Below are 17,869 nucleotides of genomic sequence, written 5' to 3' on the forward strand. Positions count from 1 at the left end.
AAACAGGTGTGAACAGAAAATGTCCACTGATTGTAATAATGTCACTATAACAGTTGTTAATTATTGAGCAGGTCATAGAAGAGATCAACATCTGCATCGCATCAATAGGAATGAGTCATGTTGTGCTGCTGTATAAAACTGCAGATACACATCACAGGAAATATGCTATTAGAAAAGTTCTGAGATAAACATAAATGACTCTCTGACAATCAATACAGATTCAGATCACACAGTTACACATCAATGAGATTACAGGTACAGCATGCATGAGTATTTCTAGAGCAGGGTCAGCAACCTTTCTGATGACGAGTGCATCTAAACTTTCCTCAGAGGTCAGTGTGCCATATGATGCATTAGCAATAAATGTAATAACGCTCTATATCAACAGTTACTCACTAGATAGAACCACTTTATAGATTATATTTGTTCACAGATGTTAGCAGCTGTCAGCGAATAGTTATCAGCTATTATGAAACAAAAAAAAGACTTTTTCTCCATAACAGCAAATGAACTGAACAACAGAATAAATGCTGTTTATGGTCTCCTCACAACAATGATAAGAAAAATAAACTGGGCCAATATGTTTGTTAATACAGAGACACACATGTTAATGTGATCTCTGGTCTCCCACTCAGAGACACTGGTCTCCCAGTGTCCAGCATTCAGACCTGAGGACTCATGTGAGAGAAAATCTGCTCACACAGACATGTAGAGCCAAATACTGTCAATAAGGCCTCTGCAATGTTCTGAAGACAGTTAAACCTGTCAGGTAGTGATGTCCAGCAGGTGAACATGCAGCTCCACGCACAGCTGTGGATTCCAGCTGCTTCGATGTTGCATTAACTGGTATTAACTCAGCCAGTTACAGTGAGACAAATCCAGCTGCTCATGAAAGATTTCTGGTTTGATCAGAAAATAAAACATTGGTCCAAACACCTGAAAGTCCCAAAAACACCTTGTGAATTCTGTCTCGAGTCTACGGATGTATCCGTGTATCTCCGTGGTGCTGATGCTGAGCGGACAGCTGCTGAAGCTTTTGAAGTGTCAGAATGTGGAAAGCTAACAACGTCCCTCTCACCAGTAGATAAGTTATTTTTAGCCAACTACAAGTTGAATCTGGTAGTTGGGGTTGTTAGCTAAGATACTCATTAAGAAGCGGCACAACTAATGTGTCTATGCGAGCTGATTTGCGATGTGCACCGCTGGCCATTTATTTTTTAATGCTCCTTCTCAGATTAACTCACTGCGTGTCGTGCCCAGAGCTGGACTGGGACAAAAAATCGGCCCGGGCATTTTGACTAGAGACCGGCCCCCCAGGTATTAAAGCCATAAAGCCTTTGAATGAAAACAAACGCTGTGGTGACAGTGATGTACAGTCTTGTTGGTATATGTGTGATTTCTATACATTTTACAAAAACTTTGGTTGTGAGACTCAGATAATTATTTTTTTAAAGCGAGACATTTTAAATGAGAATAACAAAGAAAAGTATTTCTTTGTGCCCCCCTCTCCCTGTTAATGCCCTACCTGCCCCCCTGGCAACACTTTGCTAGACCCGCCCCTGCACAGTTACCAGCTGTCAGCTACTTAGAAAAGGATCCTGGTGTTATTTGTCTCTCAGAAACAGTTCATAACTTCAACTCATTCATGTCCTAAAAGGTAAACCTGTTTCTCCATCACCTGTTCAGCTCTGATGATTCAGTAAGGACATCTCCTGGTTTCATCTTCATGTTTCCCTCTCACCACATATCCAAACCCACATCATGACCAGCAGCTTTACAGCTGTGGCTCCAGCAAACATCAGCTGATACTAGAAATTAATATTAAATAAATTCTAACAACAGCTGATCAAGCTTAAACGTGCTGCTGTTGTTTAGCACGACATCAGCTGGTTTCTTCTTTCTGGAGCAAAGTGGGCGATAAACAAACAAGAGAGACGATCAGCTGATCATTGATCAGTTTCATGATTGAATGAGAGAAGAAGAGGCAGCTGTGCAGCAAAGACACAGAATAATCCAGCTTTGTGTCTTTTTCCATTGTAGCTGAAGTCCGGGACAAACTGTGTCCCCTCTCAGCTCAACACGAAACACATAATATTTTTTCTGAATATGAGACGATTTCGTTTTTTAAGGGACGGTTGGAAACTCTACTAACTAACCTTATGAATAAAATAAAGTTCACTATCAGTAACATCATAGCACCACCCAGCTGTATAGAAACTCCGTCATGCTAGCTAGTAGCAGTATGAGTTATTGTAACTGACTGTAAAAGTCAGCACAACGAAAATAAACTCCACCTAAACTTGGTTTATATCAGACCCACATAGACTGCAGGTCATAACTTCTTACCTGAAGTTCAGTTCACCTGATACTCGGACCGGCCTCGGGGCTCTCCTCCTCCTGCCTCCCCTTTCCCTCCTCCACCTGCTGGCCTCTGTGGAAGCTCTGCCATAGAAACCACCAAACATCTGAGTTATTTTTACACATCTGCCAGCATCTGGCTAATCCACCATCTTTTATTGTTTATGCTGTTACCAAAAAAAATAAAAAATCATCGGCCCATAAAAACAAAAAATCCCCATCGGGTCACCCAGTCCAGCTATGGTCGTGCCATCAGTTAACCTGGCACGCGTGCCTAGGGTTGCCGATCCCTGTTCTAGAGGGAGGGGGTAAAATTATTATTATTTAAGCGAAACACTGTGACAGGAAATGACAGGAAGTTGAGAGAATATTCCTCATTATGCTTGGACATTTCTTGAGCTGTCCCCCAGTGGTGGTCTGTAATGGAGCCAATACTGTTCATTGTTTATATTACAAAATCAAATATATGTAGTGAGTTGTAAAGAAGGACTTATGATAGGATAGGGCAGAAACTGAAGTAAAAGTGATGATATCAGTGGTTCCCAAACTTTTTTTGCTGGGCCCCCCTTTGTTTTACAAGAAAAATATTGCTCTATAAGGCTCTTGGCTCTTTCAAAGGAAGAGTACCCAGCCACTGGTACAGATATGTAGACGACACCTGGGTCAAAATCAAGACACAAGAAGTGGAATCCTTCACTGCGCACATCAACGCTGTGGATAAAAACATCAAGTTCACCAGGGAAGACACAAAGGACGACTGTTTGCCTTTCCTGGACTGCGCTGTGCACATTGAAGAGAATGGCAACCTCAACATCGAAGTTTACCGGAAGCCCACACACACGGACCAGTACCTCCTGTTTGACTCCCATCACCCTCTGGAACACAAACTTGGAGTAATCAGGACCCTACACCACCGGGCAGAACATGTTCCCTCTAAGCCTGAAGGGAAAAAGAAGGAACACACACATGTAAAGGAAGCACTCAAAACGTGCGGCTATCCTAAATGGGCGTTTTTAAAGTCAGCAAAGAGGCACAGAAAAGAAGATCAGACACCAGCGAGGGAGGATAAGAAGGACAGACGCAACAACATTGTCATCCCCTATGACAAGACTCAGCTGTCCATCTGCATCTAAAGGTCAAAGGTCACTCTTTCAAGGATGCCAATGTTCACATTTTGGTTTGAAAGAGGAGTGAAAGAAGCATCTATGTCCACTGTGAGCGACCATCTTTGAACAGAGGCGGTGGTTTACGACACCAACTCTCAGCCATCTATAATCCAGTTTTGAGATCCCTTCCCAGACGCCTGAACACCCACTCACATCCTGGGCCATCTGACCTCAGGAATTCGCATGATAAGGTGGGGCCAGGTTTCACAATGAACTCACCTGAAACTCTGGCTGATTGGGACCCACACCCAGTTCCACACCTTGGCTCAGGCGATTAGAGGATCATCAGGGGGTCCTTTTGTCCCTCTGTGGGGGGAAACTCCCACTGGGTTTATATCTGGGACTCTCCACCATTTGACCTTAGAACTGAAGAAGCCTCTCGGATGAAGGTGAAACGTCTTCAAGCAACTTAAAGAAGTCCAGACGCTTTTCTTTGCAAGCTCCTTTGACTACGATGACTTGGATGACTGAGAACCTTCACAGACATTTGGTTCATCATATTTTTTAGTCTTTGGCTCAGAATGAAGTTGGTTTGGAAACATATTCAGCGATGCTTCATCTCCTGCTTTGTGTTTGTGTGGGAGCCCCGTGCTAGCAGTGTCCAAGCGTTTTGTTTTTTCTTCCCCCCCTTTTCATACCGTGCCCCCCCTGCAATGAATGGCTCTGCGCCCCCCTGGGGGGGCGGGCCCCACACTTTGGGAAGGTCTGATATACATGATGATATATAACTCGGTAAAAATCCACGATCATAGCACCAAAAATATGATCCTAATAATATGGCGATGGACTCGCATGATGACTATGGAATAATTCATAATGGTGCTTTTGTCATTTTAAGGCAAAACGTTTACTTTTAGAGTGTGTGTTTGTGTGTTTGTGTGTGTGTGTGTGTGTGTGTGTGTGTGTGTGTGTGTGTGTGTGTGTGTGTTTGTGTGTGTGTGTGTGTCTGTGTGTTTAGGTGTGTGTCTGTGTGTGTTTCTGTGTGTGTCTGTGTGTGTTTTTGTGTGTGTCTGTGTGTGTGTCTGTGTGTGTGTCTGTGTGTGTGTGTTTGTGTGTGTGTGTTTGTGTGTGTGTCTGTGTGTTTGTGTCTGTGTGTGTGTGTGTTTGTGTGTGTGTCTGTGTGTTTGTGTGTGTGTTTGTGTGTCTGTGTGTGTTTCTGTGTGTCTGTGTGCGTGTGTGTGTGTGTGTGTGTGAGTGTGTATAAGAACTTTTGTTCTTATGCTTTGAAAGTGTCAAAGTGTCATAAAACTTGTTTGACTATGTTATAATGTTTTGCAGGAGTCATCATGTATCTTTGATAAATAAAATATTTACTCTTGTATTTGTGTATTTTGTGGTTATTGGTTTTTACTAAAAAATATTAGTCACATATCACACTGATAAACAGATGACTGAAAGAAATGTTTGATGGGAAAAGGAAACAGTGTTGTGCTGCTACATTTTCAGCTTCCAACGTTTAAATAAGAAAATGCCAAGAGGAGACAAGCAGCCCGAATGTAAAACATTAAACTCCTGAGCAGTGATACTCGTTCTTACATAGGTGCACTTATTCTTTGTCATTGTACTTTATTGTTCCAATGAAAAAAGAAGATCTCATTTCAAAGTGCATTTTTGGCCATCCTGTGATCTCGCTGTCTTAATGTCTTACAGCTATTTCCAGGGGCAATAACCTTTATGTTAGATTGTGTTTTAAATCAGGCTGTGATCTTAAATTCACTCTCACAGCACTGATTTTACAGTAATGTACAACAATTGTAATGTCATCGAAATTTCCAAATTGCCTTTTCTCCAGTAAGGGTTGTGTGATTGCACACTGGCATGACAGGACTCCTTAGTGTCTGTACAGCACAATCCAGTTTTATCTATATGTTACCAGATGACAACAACAGCCACCTGCAGGTGAGACTGTTAGTCACACAAATGGTGGACAGAAAATTATTTTCCAATTTAGAATAAATCAGATGACTCGAATAACATTTGTGATTTATTTATTAGTACACCTTTGTTTTTTATCAGTCCTCTTATATCCATGACAAAGTGTGTACAGGCTTAACATTTGATGTCTGCATCAATTACTGACATAACATCAGCATATCAAGGAGTTTAGGACTTATCTGTTTTTCTAATACATTTGGAGAAATTGGGCTGTAACTTCACATGTTGTGAAATTTTATGTGAAATTTTCTTTTCCTTGTTTTTCTAGATGTTTCCCTTGAGGAGTCTCATTCGTGGCTTTTAACCAGGAGCTCGGTGCAACATTTACTTTCACCTCATGTCAATACATGTGATGGAGTGGCATACAAATCTTTCTGATGAGGTCTTTCAGGTCCTGGACATGATACAGTTTATCTGTTGTAGATGAAGTTTTTGAGGCCTGTCAATTCTTTCTCTTCTCTTTTTCTCCAGTTTTTTTTAATATAGATTGAATAAAAGAAATCTCAACACATAACTGCAACAGGCTGTTAGTAACAAAATGCCTGAAGATGCTATTTCAAATCGGTTTATGTTTATTTTTCTTTCATGTGTAGACACATCCTCGTGCCCAGGTCATTTATTTCTGAGTTGCGCATGCGTTGAGCCTGTGAGCGCTATCTACTGACGTAATAAGGAGTACAGAACTTAGATAATTCACACAAAAAAACAAACAAACAAAAAAACTAATTCACAGCTGTAAACAAAAGAATCGCACGCGCGCAAAAACGTGAAACACAATTTTTGCGCGTGCTCCATAAAACTGAACGTGTAGCATCTTCCAGCTTACACTTACACAGGACGTTAGTCCTGCCAGCTTCAAATTAAAAGGCGACATGCGTCATTTTAGGCCTAGAAACAGCGGCAGTGCGTTTAAATATCTATCGCATCGTTATTTTTTCCATTAAATGACTACAAAGATATACAAAAAAGGTTGAATTCAAAAGTAACGATCCACAATATAAAATTCAATGCTTTTATTTTTAACATCTATGTCGGAAGCTGTGGTTCCGACCCCCTTCACGTTGCTCTGCTAGCGCAGAGCCATTTATACTAAGCTAACGGTTTAGCACTGCTGACCTCCGTCTTTACGGGGTTTATTTCCCGGGCTAGTTGTTGTACGACAGTTAGCTTCAAGATGGCTTTGTTGACGCCATTGTTCGCTTTTCTGTACCATCTACCGCAGGTGTACAAGTGGCTGCTGAAGCCATATTATGTAGCATCTCTCTTCATGTCTATAGCGTTTCTAGCTGTCCGCAAGACGCCCGGCATCTGTGACCGTCTGGCCACACAGCGAGAAGACGGCAACTCCTGCGACTTCGACTGGGTCCGTAGAAAAAGCCAGAAAGTCTGGTCGTTTTCCCGAATGTGTTAGCAGCTAGCCGGTCAGTGAATGCTGGACCAATGCACAGGCTATGGTAACGAGGGCCAGATGACTTTAGCTGTCAGGCCAAACAGCGGCCAAAAAGCAACTCACTGATGTTGCTGGACTTGTTGACTAAGATACACAAGTGAAAACGACTCATTTGTAGTTTTCCGCTGTTGATTAATGTGTTTTATTGCTTACGGCATATCATTGAAGGTCTGTTAAAATACAAGAATAAACATGGGGTGTCAGTGTTACTGTGTTGGTCCTGAAGGTTGCAGGAGGGGAGGCAAAATCGGGGTATCACAGAGAATGAGGGTTGTTGTAGTAATAATAATAATAATAATAATAATAATAAAAGCCAAACGGAACCGAATTTAATGTCCCGTTAGAGCTCTTACAGTTTATATACACTCATGGATGTTGTGGTAAAGTTGGGCTTTTAATGGTTCTTTGGTGTGCTGCATAAATCTCTAGTGACTTTTAAAAGAAAAAGAATATATGTGTCTTACAAAGTTGCACCCAAACCAGACACTTGGTTAATAAGCTTCTGGCATAATCCTGTCTGGATATTTGACCACTTTTCTTTAAGAAACTGGAAGAGTTCATTTAAATTGGTTGGTTTCTTAGCCCAGGCATAATCCACAAATTGGGGTCAGAGGTCAAACTTAACATTAGTCTGCAGAACCAGTTGTGATGTTCCTGGGTTCCTCGTCCTGGTCGAACATCATATTGCTTCTAAGTTTCAACCATCTAGCCACTGATCGGAGGTGAAGTTGAAGAATTCGCATGTAGTCCTTCTCCTCTGTCTTCATTACTCCATCCACATTGTGCAGGGTACCAGTACCACTGGCAGCAACAGCCCTGGAGCATGATGCTGCTGCCGCCATGCCTGACAGTTGCTACGGTGTTCTTAGGTTTCCCTCAGCTTGACTCCTCCAAACATGAGTCTTGTTATTATAGCCAAAGAGCTCAATCTTCATCATGTCCGGGCATAAAACCTTTCTCAAGAAGCCTTCGGCTTGTCCAAATGGGAAGCTGCAAAATTGAGTGGAGCTTTCTGTGGAGAGGGTGAAGCCATATTTCTATCGCCATATTTCATTTTCTTATCATTGCCCAACATTACACCGGTATTACCGTGAACGGTATGATATGGCCCAGCCCTAGTGGTGACATATCTGAGTAACTTGTACTTGGGCACAACTGTTTGTACTGATGGTCTGGCCTCATGCAATCCTGTGTTTTACATCTATGAGAACAATGTGTCCAAATTGGAATTAGAAACAACTGTTCATGCCTTTGTTTCCTCACAGTCTGACTGTCACTGTAAATGACTTATTTGGCAGATGTGGTGCTTTATTTGCAGTTGCTGTTTTGACAGAAGAGACAGCACCTGTGCAAGTATCAGAACAGGGCTTTAACATCTGTCCAGAGCTAAAATAAAAATCATCTTAGTGTTCTCTCTGCTCATCTCACAGTTTAGTGTTTGTTTCTGAAACCAGCTGAGTAACAAAGGTGTAAACAACAACCAGTCAAATGGGAAATGCTGTGTTAGCAAACCGTGTCAGAGCTGTGGCTGTGAGAGTGGAGCAGAGACGCAGAGTAACAAAGGCCATGTTTGTGTTCTCAGAGAGAGGTGGAGATCCTCATGTTCCTCAGTGCCATCGTGATGATGAAGAACCGCCGGGCGAGTGAGTAAATGTCTTTTTCATAGTGTGGATGAGTTGTGTTATCCAGCGCTCTGTGATTCAGCCCGTTACAGAGCTCTGTTTCACATTTAGTAGTGAATTTGAAAGATGTTGCATCATCGCGTTCATTAGGGCTGTGCGATATGACCACAATCTCATATCCCGTCGTCTATCGTCTGATAACGATATAAATCACAAACATTTAACATTCTCTGTAAATTCTGTGAATCTCGGGCAGCTCGACTTGCGTGAAGTGTTTCCAGCTGTGCGTCGTGTAGCTGAGTCGAGTGTTTTAACTGATGCATGAAACGATACATTTTTAGACATAAGTTGTAACGGCGCCGTTTTCTTTGTGAGTATTTGTTACACGGCGTGCTGCGGGGAAACGCCTGGGGCTGTTCAATATAACATATATATCTGATGATGATATAAAAAGATCTGTCGTTTCATTTTACGCTGTCGTTTGTTTCGTGGTGTCGCAAAATAAACTGGCTATATTAATTTCTTCAAGTTCTCTCTTTCTCTTATATTTAATATAACCACACTACGGACGGACCAGCGCCTGTTTTTATGCGTTGTCATTAGCAACAACGATGGTAAAACCATCTGTTGAGACTTTTCAAAATAAACTGAATCACGTGAAAGATGCAGAGTGTTTACGGATGAGAAGCAAAAAGAGCCGCCAGGTGCTAAAAAATAAACCTTAGACTCAAACGTTTTATATCATCATCTGATATCAAACGTTATATCGAACAGCCCTGGTGTTCATCGTTCGTTAGGACTGTTTATTATCTGCTGCTCGTCTGTTTTAAAGCATTGACTAAAACATGAAAGTGTCTCTGTGTTGTTTGTGTCAGTAACTGTGGAGCAACATGTGGGCAACATCATCCTGTTCAGCAAAGTGGCCAATGTGATCCTGTTCTTCAGACTGGACATCAGGATGGGGCTGCTCTACCTGACGCTCTGCATAGGTCTGTAGCTCATTGTTTAGACAGCAGCACCTCACAGAGACCGTCTGGTCCCACAGGATCACTGAGACTGTTGGTGGGGAGAAAAACTGCAGGAGAGAGAAGGCTAAAGATCATCTGTTCATCCCGCAAGGCAGTTTGTTACCGCAGTAGGATAAAAAAAAAAGTGCCACGGGCCTTAGAGAGTGCAAACATGTATATGTGCAACAGTAAGCAAGCAATTTATTTATATAGCACTTTCAGAACAACTCCCCAGCTGAACACAAAGTGCTGAACACAAAGTGCTGAACACAAAGTGCTGAACACCTGACATGCCAGAAATTATATTTTCAGTAAGTTAAAAAAAATAATAAATAAAAGGATAAAAATAAGATGATAATTAAAATGATATTTAAATTAATAAAATTAGCACAAATAGCAAAAAGTAAAATAGTACAAAATGAGAATTAGAATTACATTTAAAACAATAAAATCATTTTTACTCCTTGTCATATGCCAAGGAGTAAAAATGGGTTTTAAGACGTGTTTTAAAAGTGGACGGTGAAGGGGCTGTGCAGAGAAGGCCCCGCCCCCTCTGAGCCTCCTCTTGGACCTGGGTACCTCCAGGAGCAGCTCATCAGCTGACCTGAGAGACCTGGGGGGGGGAGTAAGGATGATGAAGCTCAGAGAGGTCATGTGGGGCAAGACTGTTTAAAGATTTGAAAACAGAGTTTTAAAATGAACTCTAAGATATACAGGCAGCCAATGGAGTGAGGCGAGGATTTTACCAGTTCAGCTGCAGACGAGAGAGAAGACATCGACTAACTCCACAATACAGACATTACAGTAATGCAAACGAGATGAAGTAAAAGCATGCATTACTGTTTCAAAATGGATAAAACAGGTCTTACCTTTGCCAAACGCCTTAAATGATAAAAACTGGACTTGACAGGTTTAAAGTACTCTGCCAGGGGTCCCAAGTCAATAGTGGAGGGTTCACAAGGTCCACTGGGACCAAACACAATCACCTCTCTTTTGCTTGAATGACATCTTAGAAAGTTTAGGAACATCCAAGATTTGATAAAGTGGTTTAATAGAGAAGGCATCGTTCTGCTTCAGAGGCAGATAAATCTGACAGTCGTCAGCGTAGCAGGGGAAGGATACTCCATGCCTTCTGAGGATGGTTCCCAGGGGCTGTAAATATAATGAAAAAAGCAGAGGCCCTAAAATTGAGCCCTGTGGGACCCCAAGCTGAAAAGCAGAGAAGGACTCAACCCTAAAAAGTTAACACTGAAAGTTCTGTCACAAAGATCAGACCTAAACCATTTCAAAGCAGTACCACGAATGCCTGCAAGATGGTGCAGCGAGTCAGTAAAATGTTGTGGTCCACAGTGTCAAAGGCAGCTGTTAGGACAAGAACAACATGATTACCAGAGTCATAGGAAAGGAGGATATCATTAAAAACCTTTAAGAGCGCTGACTCAGTGCTATGAATGTTTTTAAACCTGACTGGAAGACTAAGAAACCATTCTCCTTTAACAAATCCATCAGTTGGCCATGCACAATTTTCTCTAAGATTTTAGACATAAAAGACAACTTGGAGAGAGGCCTGTAGTTAGCCAGCACAGTGTGGTCCAGGGGTTGTACTAATGCATGCTTGAAATGAGCAGGGACGACACCAGATATTAAACTGCTGTTTATTACAGTAACAGCCTGGCCTATGCTAGGAAACATCTCCTGAAACAGTTGTGGTGGGACAGGATCATCTGGAGTTCAGTTCCTCCAGTTCCAAACAGCAGAGCAAGGGATGGAGACAGAGGGGTCGGAGTTTGAACATCATCTACGTTTCTAAGATTGTGATGAATTAACGGGTCAAAGGCCTTTAGAGTTGTCATGAGTTGATGTTTAGCTACGATCAGCCATAGAAATCTGAAACGAGAAGCTGGAAGTGAGTTACTCTGAAAACTGTAGATATAAGAAAATAAGGTGTTTCATTGGATGCTTATTGGGCTGACGTTCCCTCAGACAAGGGAAATAATATGTTAACGTACAAAGACACAGTAAGTTCACTAATATGTTGAGAGCAGCTCCCTCGAGTTGAAAAAGACTGAGTGTGAGATCATCTGATCTTCTGTGTGTTTCAGTGTTCTTGATGACCTGTAAGCCTCCTCTGTACATGGGACCCGAGTACATCAAATACTTCAGTGACAAAACTATTGATGTGAGTACGAGTGGAAGAGTTGGTAGAGGTTTGGTTGTTGGTGAAACACACTTATGTGCAGTTGTTTTAAAGTGTGCGTTTACCGTGTGTGTCCAGGATGAACTGGCGAGAGACGGCCGTGTGACGTGGATCGTCGAGTTTTTTGCCAACTGGTCTCCAGAGTGCCAGTCCTTCGCTTCGGTGTACGCTGATCTCTCGCTCAAGTAAGGCTGAGACCATCCTCTGGTGAAATGGTGTCTTCATCTGCGTTCAGGAGTAACTTCAGTGCTTCTGTTCTGTGGAATAGGTACAACTGTGCTGGCCTGAAGTTTGGCAAAGTGGACATCGGACGCTATGGAGAGGTTTCCAAAAAGTAAGAGCCGTTTAAATCAGTTTCCTCGGTGACGTTTGGCTCCCCACATACATATGAGCACTCCCTGTTCTGCAGGTACAAGGTGTCAGCATCTCCACTCTCCAAGCAGCTTCCATCATTGGTGCTGTTCCAAGGAGGGAAGGAAGTAATGCGGCGCCCTCAGGTGGACAAGAAGGGCAGGGCTGTGTCATGGAGCTTCACTGAGGTGAGACCGCTGCTGCTGGTGTGCTAAAGGTGAACACCTGTAATATCAAAGATGTTCTTTTTCTCAGTAACACCTGGACTTGGTCGCATGGCACCGTAGCATCCTGTTTGTCCGTTAACACGTGGTCAGTGGAGCGAACGATGTGCAAAGTAATCTAAAAAAGAGAAAACAAGTTCATCCGTTATCTGAAAACGCCATATTACCCCGCAGTGCGTCGTCTGACCCTGGGTCACCGTTTGTTCCATCAGAGTGTGCGATTGTTACACAGAATCCTGTTTACATTTACTCCAATTATAGAAAATAAGGAAATATCTGAAATGCTGAAGGTAAGCAGTGTTAATCAGAACATTTATGTTACAAATATTTACATCTGTGCATTAGAGGTGGGAATCACCATACATCCCACGATATGATATTATCGCAATTTTTAAAAATATTTTGTGATATTCAGATTCTGTACATAAAGGTAAACTTTATCAATATTCATTTTCTCTAATATCAAAGTCTCACACTCAGTCTTTCTCTCATTTCAGTTTGATTGTTGACAAACTGAACGGTTTGTATTACAGTCTAGTCCAACTTAACTGAATCAACCATCTGGTACAATTATAGCTATTCTGAACTATGCAGTTTATGAAAACTATGCAGCCCCTTCAGCAACTGAAGAATTTGAAAGTAAATTAAAACAAAATATAATTTTACATTAAATAAAAAAGTTTTAAACTTAATTAAAATAAAACATGTCTTAAATTAAAATAAGTAAACTGTCATGTTTATTGCTGCCAAAAACAAGTTAAACACATTTGGACAGTGAAGGAATGTCAGGATTCTTGCTCAGAAAAAGGATCAACATGCTCTGAAGTCAGAGCACAAAAACCTTTTTGTAACAAAATATCGATTTCTGCTGTCCCTGTATCCATACATTATTAGCAAACAAAATATCACCATGCTACACAGTATCCATTTTTTTTCCCACCCCTACTGTGCATGAAAAAGTAACTTTGTATCTTCTTCTTTGCAGGGTTGACATAAGAAACATGTTTCTTTAAAAACTGAAATTAAAAATTGAGTTGTTGTAATTATCTTCAATAAGTGACAGAAGCCCAATATTAACACAGTCCTCTGTGAGTAAGCACCTGGCCACAGTGGAGAGGAAAAACTCCCCTTTAACAGGAAGTTCCCTTCATTCTAACCAGGGTCAGGGTTGGCTGGTTGGGGCTGAGGGCGGAGCTTAGGTAGAGCTGTGAGCTCCAGAAACTTGCACATCAGTTATAGTGTCAGCTGTTCGCCTCCTGATCCAAATACTCGATACTTTGTTCCACAGAAGAGTCTTTATATTTAAGACTTTGTGTGCTTGTTTCCACCAGGAGAACATCATCCGAGAGTTCAACCTGAACGAACTCTACCAGAAATCCAAGAAGCTCACCAAGACCAGAGGAGACAAGGTCAGCCAATCCCAGTTCCCCCCAGTGCCCGAGGAGGAGGAGCCAGAGCAGCAGGGAGTTGAAGCCCAGGGGGTGGAGTCTGAATCCAAGAAGGACAAATAGGACCATTTGTATTACTCACACTGGACTTGTTAATGGAATCTGTGGGTCCACTGTGGGTCAGCTAGCTCCTCCCTCACCTTTGTCTTCATGCTCCTCTTCAGAGTTCTGTTTGTTTACTTGTGAATCAGGCCCCGCCCCTTTCCCTGAATCTCCCTAACATGTAATTTAGCAGAGTATCAAAGCAAACTGCAGTAAAGCATCCCCGTTCCCTTTGTGTGAGGAGAACCTGAGGCCACTCTTTGGTGGAGGAGCTCGGCTGGTGGGGGCTGATGATGGAGGCGTCGACACGGGAGCAGAACGTGTTTCAGTTTTATGTACTAATGACTTATTTTAATCTTTAATAATTTAAATGCAGTTAGTTACTGATGTGGAGCATTTAGCAGCTTCGTCGCACATTCCACCAGCTTCTGTTGTTTCCTTCTTTGAGTGTTTTTACCTGCTGACCATGACTGTGTGCAGCTCCCAGCTGTTTCTTTCTTTGGACACGTTACAGGCCCTGACCGGCAGCACTTAGCAGTCAGGTTGATTTACAGTAGCGGTGATTCAGTGATCCTGCGCTTCCCCCCAGTTTCATCTGGTCTCCAGTCTGCTGTGTGTGACCAGTGTTCTGCAGTTGCCTTTAACAGCTGGTGTAAAACGTCACAGTTCAGGTGTAACTCCCCACCTGACGAGCCCACCTTTGTTTTTAGTTTGACTTCGTAAAACTCTGAATGCAAAGGACTTTTTTCTTAAACTTGACTAAATGCATGTGTAAGTTTACATTTTAATCTAATAGACTAAATATAAATCCAATAATTGCTGACTTGGGATCAGTGAAGTAGTTCCAGGCTTCTCGGCTGTGCTTGGTTCCCGTTTGTGCACAAACCTGAAAATGAGGCATTGATATTGAACTGCAGTAACCCCCTAAGAACCATGCAGCAGTGTGGCAGCACTGTTTGCTGCTCCAACACCAGGCCACGGGGCGGTGCACACGAACAGCTCACTGCTGACCTGAGCAGCTGCTGTAGACTAGAAGTAGCTGATGATTGAACCACTGCAAAGGAAGTAGCAGTGAGTTTGGGGTTCGTTCAACAGGAGTTTCTTTCTTCCTCCTTCATCGTGGTATTTGTGTGTAGCTGCCATTGAATGTAGGTTTATAAACCCTGCTGTTTTATCCACCCATCATTTCATTTTACTTTCAAACAGAGAAGGCTTCGGTTTCTGCCTTAACGTGTAATTGATGACTTAAACATTCTGATAAACGATAAAGAGCCATGTGATAAATCTGTGGAGACCCTCAAATACATTTTCTTTTCTAAAAAAAGTATATCTAATAATAACAATCCAATAATTGGGACGCTCCATTGAGGGGGAGTCACTGTTTGCTCAGTCTCATCCATGAGGAAACTGTGGATTATATACTTGTCCACAAAACTTCATATCTACGGGTCCCAGCCGGGGTGTTGAGCCCCGGGTTGAGAAACTGCACACAGTGACTAAGGCTACGTTCACACTGCAGGCGAAAGCGCATCAAATCCGACTTTTTTGACCCTATGCGACCCATATCCGATCATGGTGTGACAGTGTGAACGCCACAAATCCGATATTTTCAAATCCGATCTGGGTCACTTTCGTATGTGGTACTGAATCCGATACATATCTGATGTTTCAGAAAGCTGCTGTTTGATGGTCATGTCGCATTAAATCCGTCTTTTACGTCACCGACACAAGACAGACGCCAATTATCAGCGCCGGAGAAGACATCGTGAACGCTTCCTGACCATCCCGTGTAGATGTCAGTGAAACTGTTGGGAAGACAACATGAAAATTTTATTTGTTCTGTATAATCTGCAGATTATTACTAGATTATTAGGTTATTTACATTATTATGTAAATAACAAAATAACTTAAAGCAAAAATTGGGAAACGTAAAGTCCGAAGTCTTTATATTAAGACCATCAGTCAAACAATACTGTTGCTCTGGGTCTAAACAGAGCGCGTTGTGTGTGACGTCTTCTTTTGCGCATGCGGCCGCTTTGAGCGTTCACACTAGAGCGCGTTTGCTGTCGCATTTTATTTGTAGTGTGAACGAGCAAAAAAATCGGATTTGATCAAAAAATCTGAGTTGAGCATTAAGACCTGCAGAGTGAACGTAGCCTAACAGAGTGTGCATGATGGACACACAGCGGGTGGATCCAGGAATCTCTGCACTCCTCACCCAGATGATGTCAGATGTGTCCTGCACATTGATTGGCTGACCCCTGGACTCCACGGAGATAAAATGAGCGTGTTTCCACAGACTCAGGATCATCTGGGTTACTGGCATCGCTGCATTCATGTCTTTGTTACAAACCTTTTGAATATTAATGATCAGAACTGTTATTTGTTACATAGTGAACCAATTTTCTGACACGTTTGGTTTTCCTTTTTTACGTTCAGTAAGCACTCTGTAGTTTTACAGATGTTTGTTCCTGATTTAACCTGTTGTTACAAACCTGTTTGGTTTATTATTCATGTCTAACCTCTGTGCCGTGTTACATTCAGAAGTCTTGCCTGTTTGCTGTTCATGCAGTAAAGACAACGTGCACATGAAGCGCTGTGATGCTCCTTCCTTTTAGCTCAGATTTTGGACACCACCCTCACAGTGACATGTGACAACTCTGTGCGTTTGTGTAGCCCAATTATCTGCAGATGTTTCATCGGTGGTGAAATGAGTTCCCTGGCTTTAAAAAATGTGTTCACAAACCACGCTTGTTGCAGATACATATTCTCCTGCAAAGATATAAAGGTTTGGATATACAATGTGTCACTCTTAACGATTAGCTAGTGGATCATGTTTTAGTGGGGTGACCTCTACAGCAGCGGTCCCCAACCCCCGGGCCTCGGACCGGTCCGTGAGTCGTTTGGTACCGGGCCGCGAGAGTTGAGGCTCAGGTGTGAAATGTATAGTTTTCAGGGTTTTTATCGGTTTTCAGCGTTATTTTGTTATCGTTTTTATAGTTTACTCTGTTTTCCTGGGTCTTTTCACGTGTGTTATGAATAAATCTTCTTTTTTTCGGTACCGGTACTAGTTTTATTTTGTTGTATTTATGCGCGACACCTTAAAGGCCGGTCCATGAAAATATTGTCGGGCATAAACCGGTCCATGGCGCAAAAAGTTTGGGGACCGCTGCTCTACAATGAGAAAATGGGACAGTTGTGGAGGGCTGCACAATAAGCTGAAGTTGATTCTGCTGAAATTCTGGTTAGAGTAGATTTTAGAATTGAGCAATGAAAATGTTCAAATGATGTTACCACATTTATTGTTCAACTCTAGTTGGTCTTCAAAGCGCTTTGAATGGCGATCTTCTGTTCTTTGTCAAGCTGATCCCACACGGCGTCAACAATGTCCAGGTCCTGCTGTAATGTGTGTTTTTCTATTCAGACATACTTTTGCTGCATGGGCAGAGTGTTTGGGATCATCATCGTGCTGCAAAAGCAAATCATACCAATCAGATGCTTTCTAGGTGGGACTGCATAATGGATCCAAATCTGATGGTACTTGTCCTGTGTTCAAAATAAATCCAGTTTCAACATCACTGACTTAAATGCAACACATCTTTCAGATGGCTGACCAAACCCAGTTTCAGGAGCAGAGAGCAGTTTTGTTTTTGCTTCCAAGAAAGCCAATGAAGAGTCACCATGTAGATAGAAACGTCAGACATGTTCACACAGTTACTGCTCATATGCTACTTCCTGTGGTCGCCTCCGTTCCCTCTATCAGACCACACTGTTGGATTTGATAAAGGAGGATGTCCTGCTTGTAGTTTAAAAACCTGGGTTCACTCAAATCCTGAGCTGATTGTGACCCACACCTGTTTTCACACCTCGGCTCATGTGATGAGGCAGAGGAGGATCAATAGGGGGTCCATGACCCTCTTGGGGACACTCCCACCAATTACTTTTAGTGCTGAAGAAGCTTCTTGGATGAAACTTCGTCAGGGACACTTAAAAAAACACTTTTCTTTCCCAGCTCATTGGACTACAATGAGCTGGATGACTGAGAACCTTCTCAGACTTCAGGTATGAA

The 17,869-nt window shown here is 42.3% G+C and overlaps 1 protein-coding gene across 1 annotated transcript; it reads left to right on the forward strand.

Moving 5' to 3' along the window:
- The first annotated feature begins 6,512 nt into the window (after positions 1–6,512).
- On the forward strand, positions 6,513–16,475 carry tmx2b (thioredoxin-related transmembrane protein 2b). The gene is made up of 8 exons (XM_006809642.3): positions 6,513–6,822; positions 8,492–8,552; positions 9,407–9,520; positions 11,641–11,717; positions 11,814–11,920; positions 12,004–12,069; positions 12,145–12,274; positions 13,642–16,475. Exons 1-8 carry the CDS (start codon positions 6,634–6,636, stop codon positions 13,819–13,821), a joined length of 924 nt encoding a protein of 307 aa, XP_006809705.2. The 5' UTR covers positions 6,513–6,633; the 3' UTR covers positions 13,822–16,475.
- Positions 16,476–17,869: the final 1,394 nt, after the last annotated feature.

The sequence above is a fragment of the Neolamprologus brichardi genome, chromosome 9 (genome assembly GCF_056152115.1).
Source record: "Neolamprologus brichardi isolate AB-2024 chromosome 9, ASM5615211v1, whole genome shotgun sequence".
Classification (NCBI taxonomy): domain Eukaryota; kingdom Metazoa; phylum Chordata; class Actinopteri; order Cichliformes; family Cichlidae; genus Neolamprologus; species Neolamprologus brichardi.

What these genes read in the sequence shown, in the direction of transcription:
- tmx2b (XM_006809642.3), top strand. Translation starts at nt 6,634, where the DNA reads ATGGCTTTGTTGACGCCATTGTTCGCTTTTCTGTACCATCTACCGCAG. An exon ending in CTACCTGACGCTCTGCATAG is followed by an intron (nt 9,521 to 11,640) that starts GTCTGTAGCTCA and finishes TGTGTGTTTCAG; the next exon opens with TGTTCTTGATGACCTGTAAG. An exon ending in TATGGAGAGGTTTCCAAAAA is followed by an intron (nt 12,070 to 12,144) that starts GTAAGAGCCGTT and finishes CCTGTTCTGCAG; the next exon opens with GTACAAGGTGTCAGCATCTC.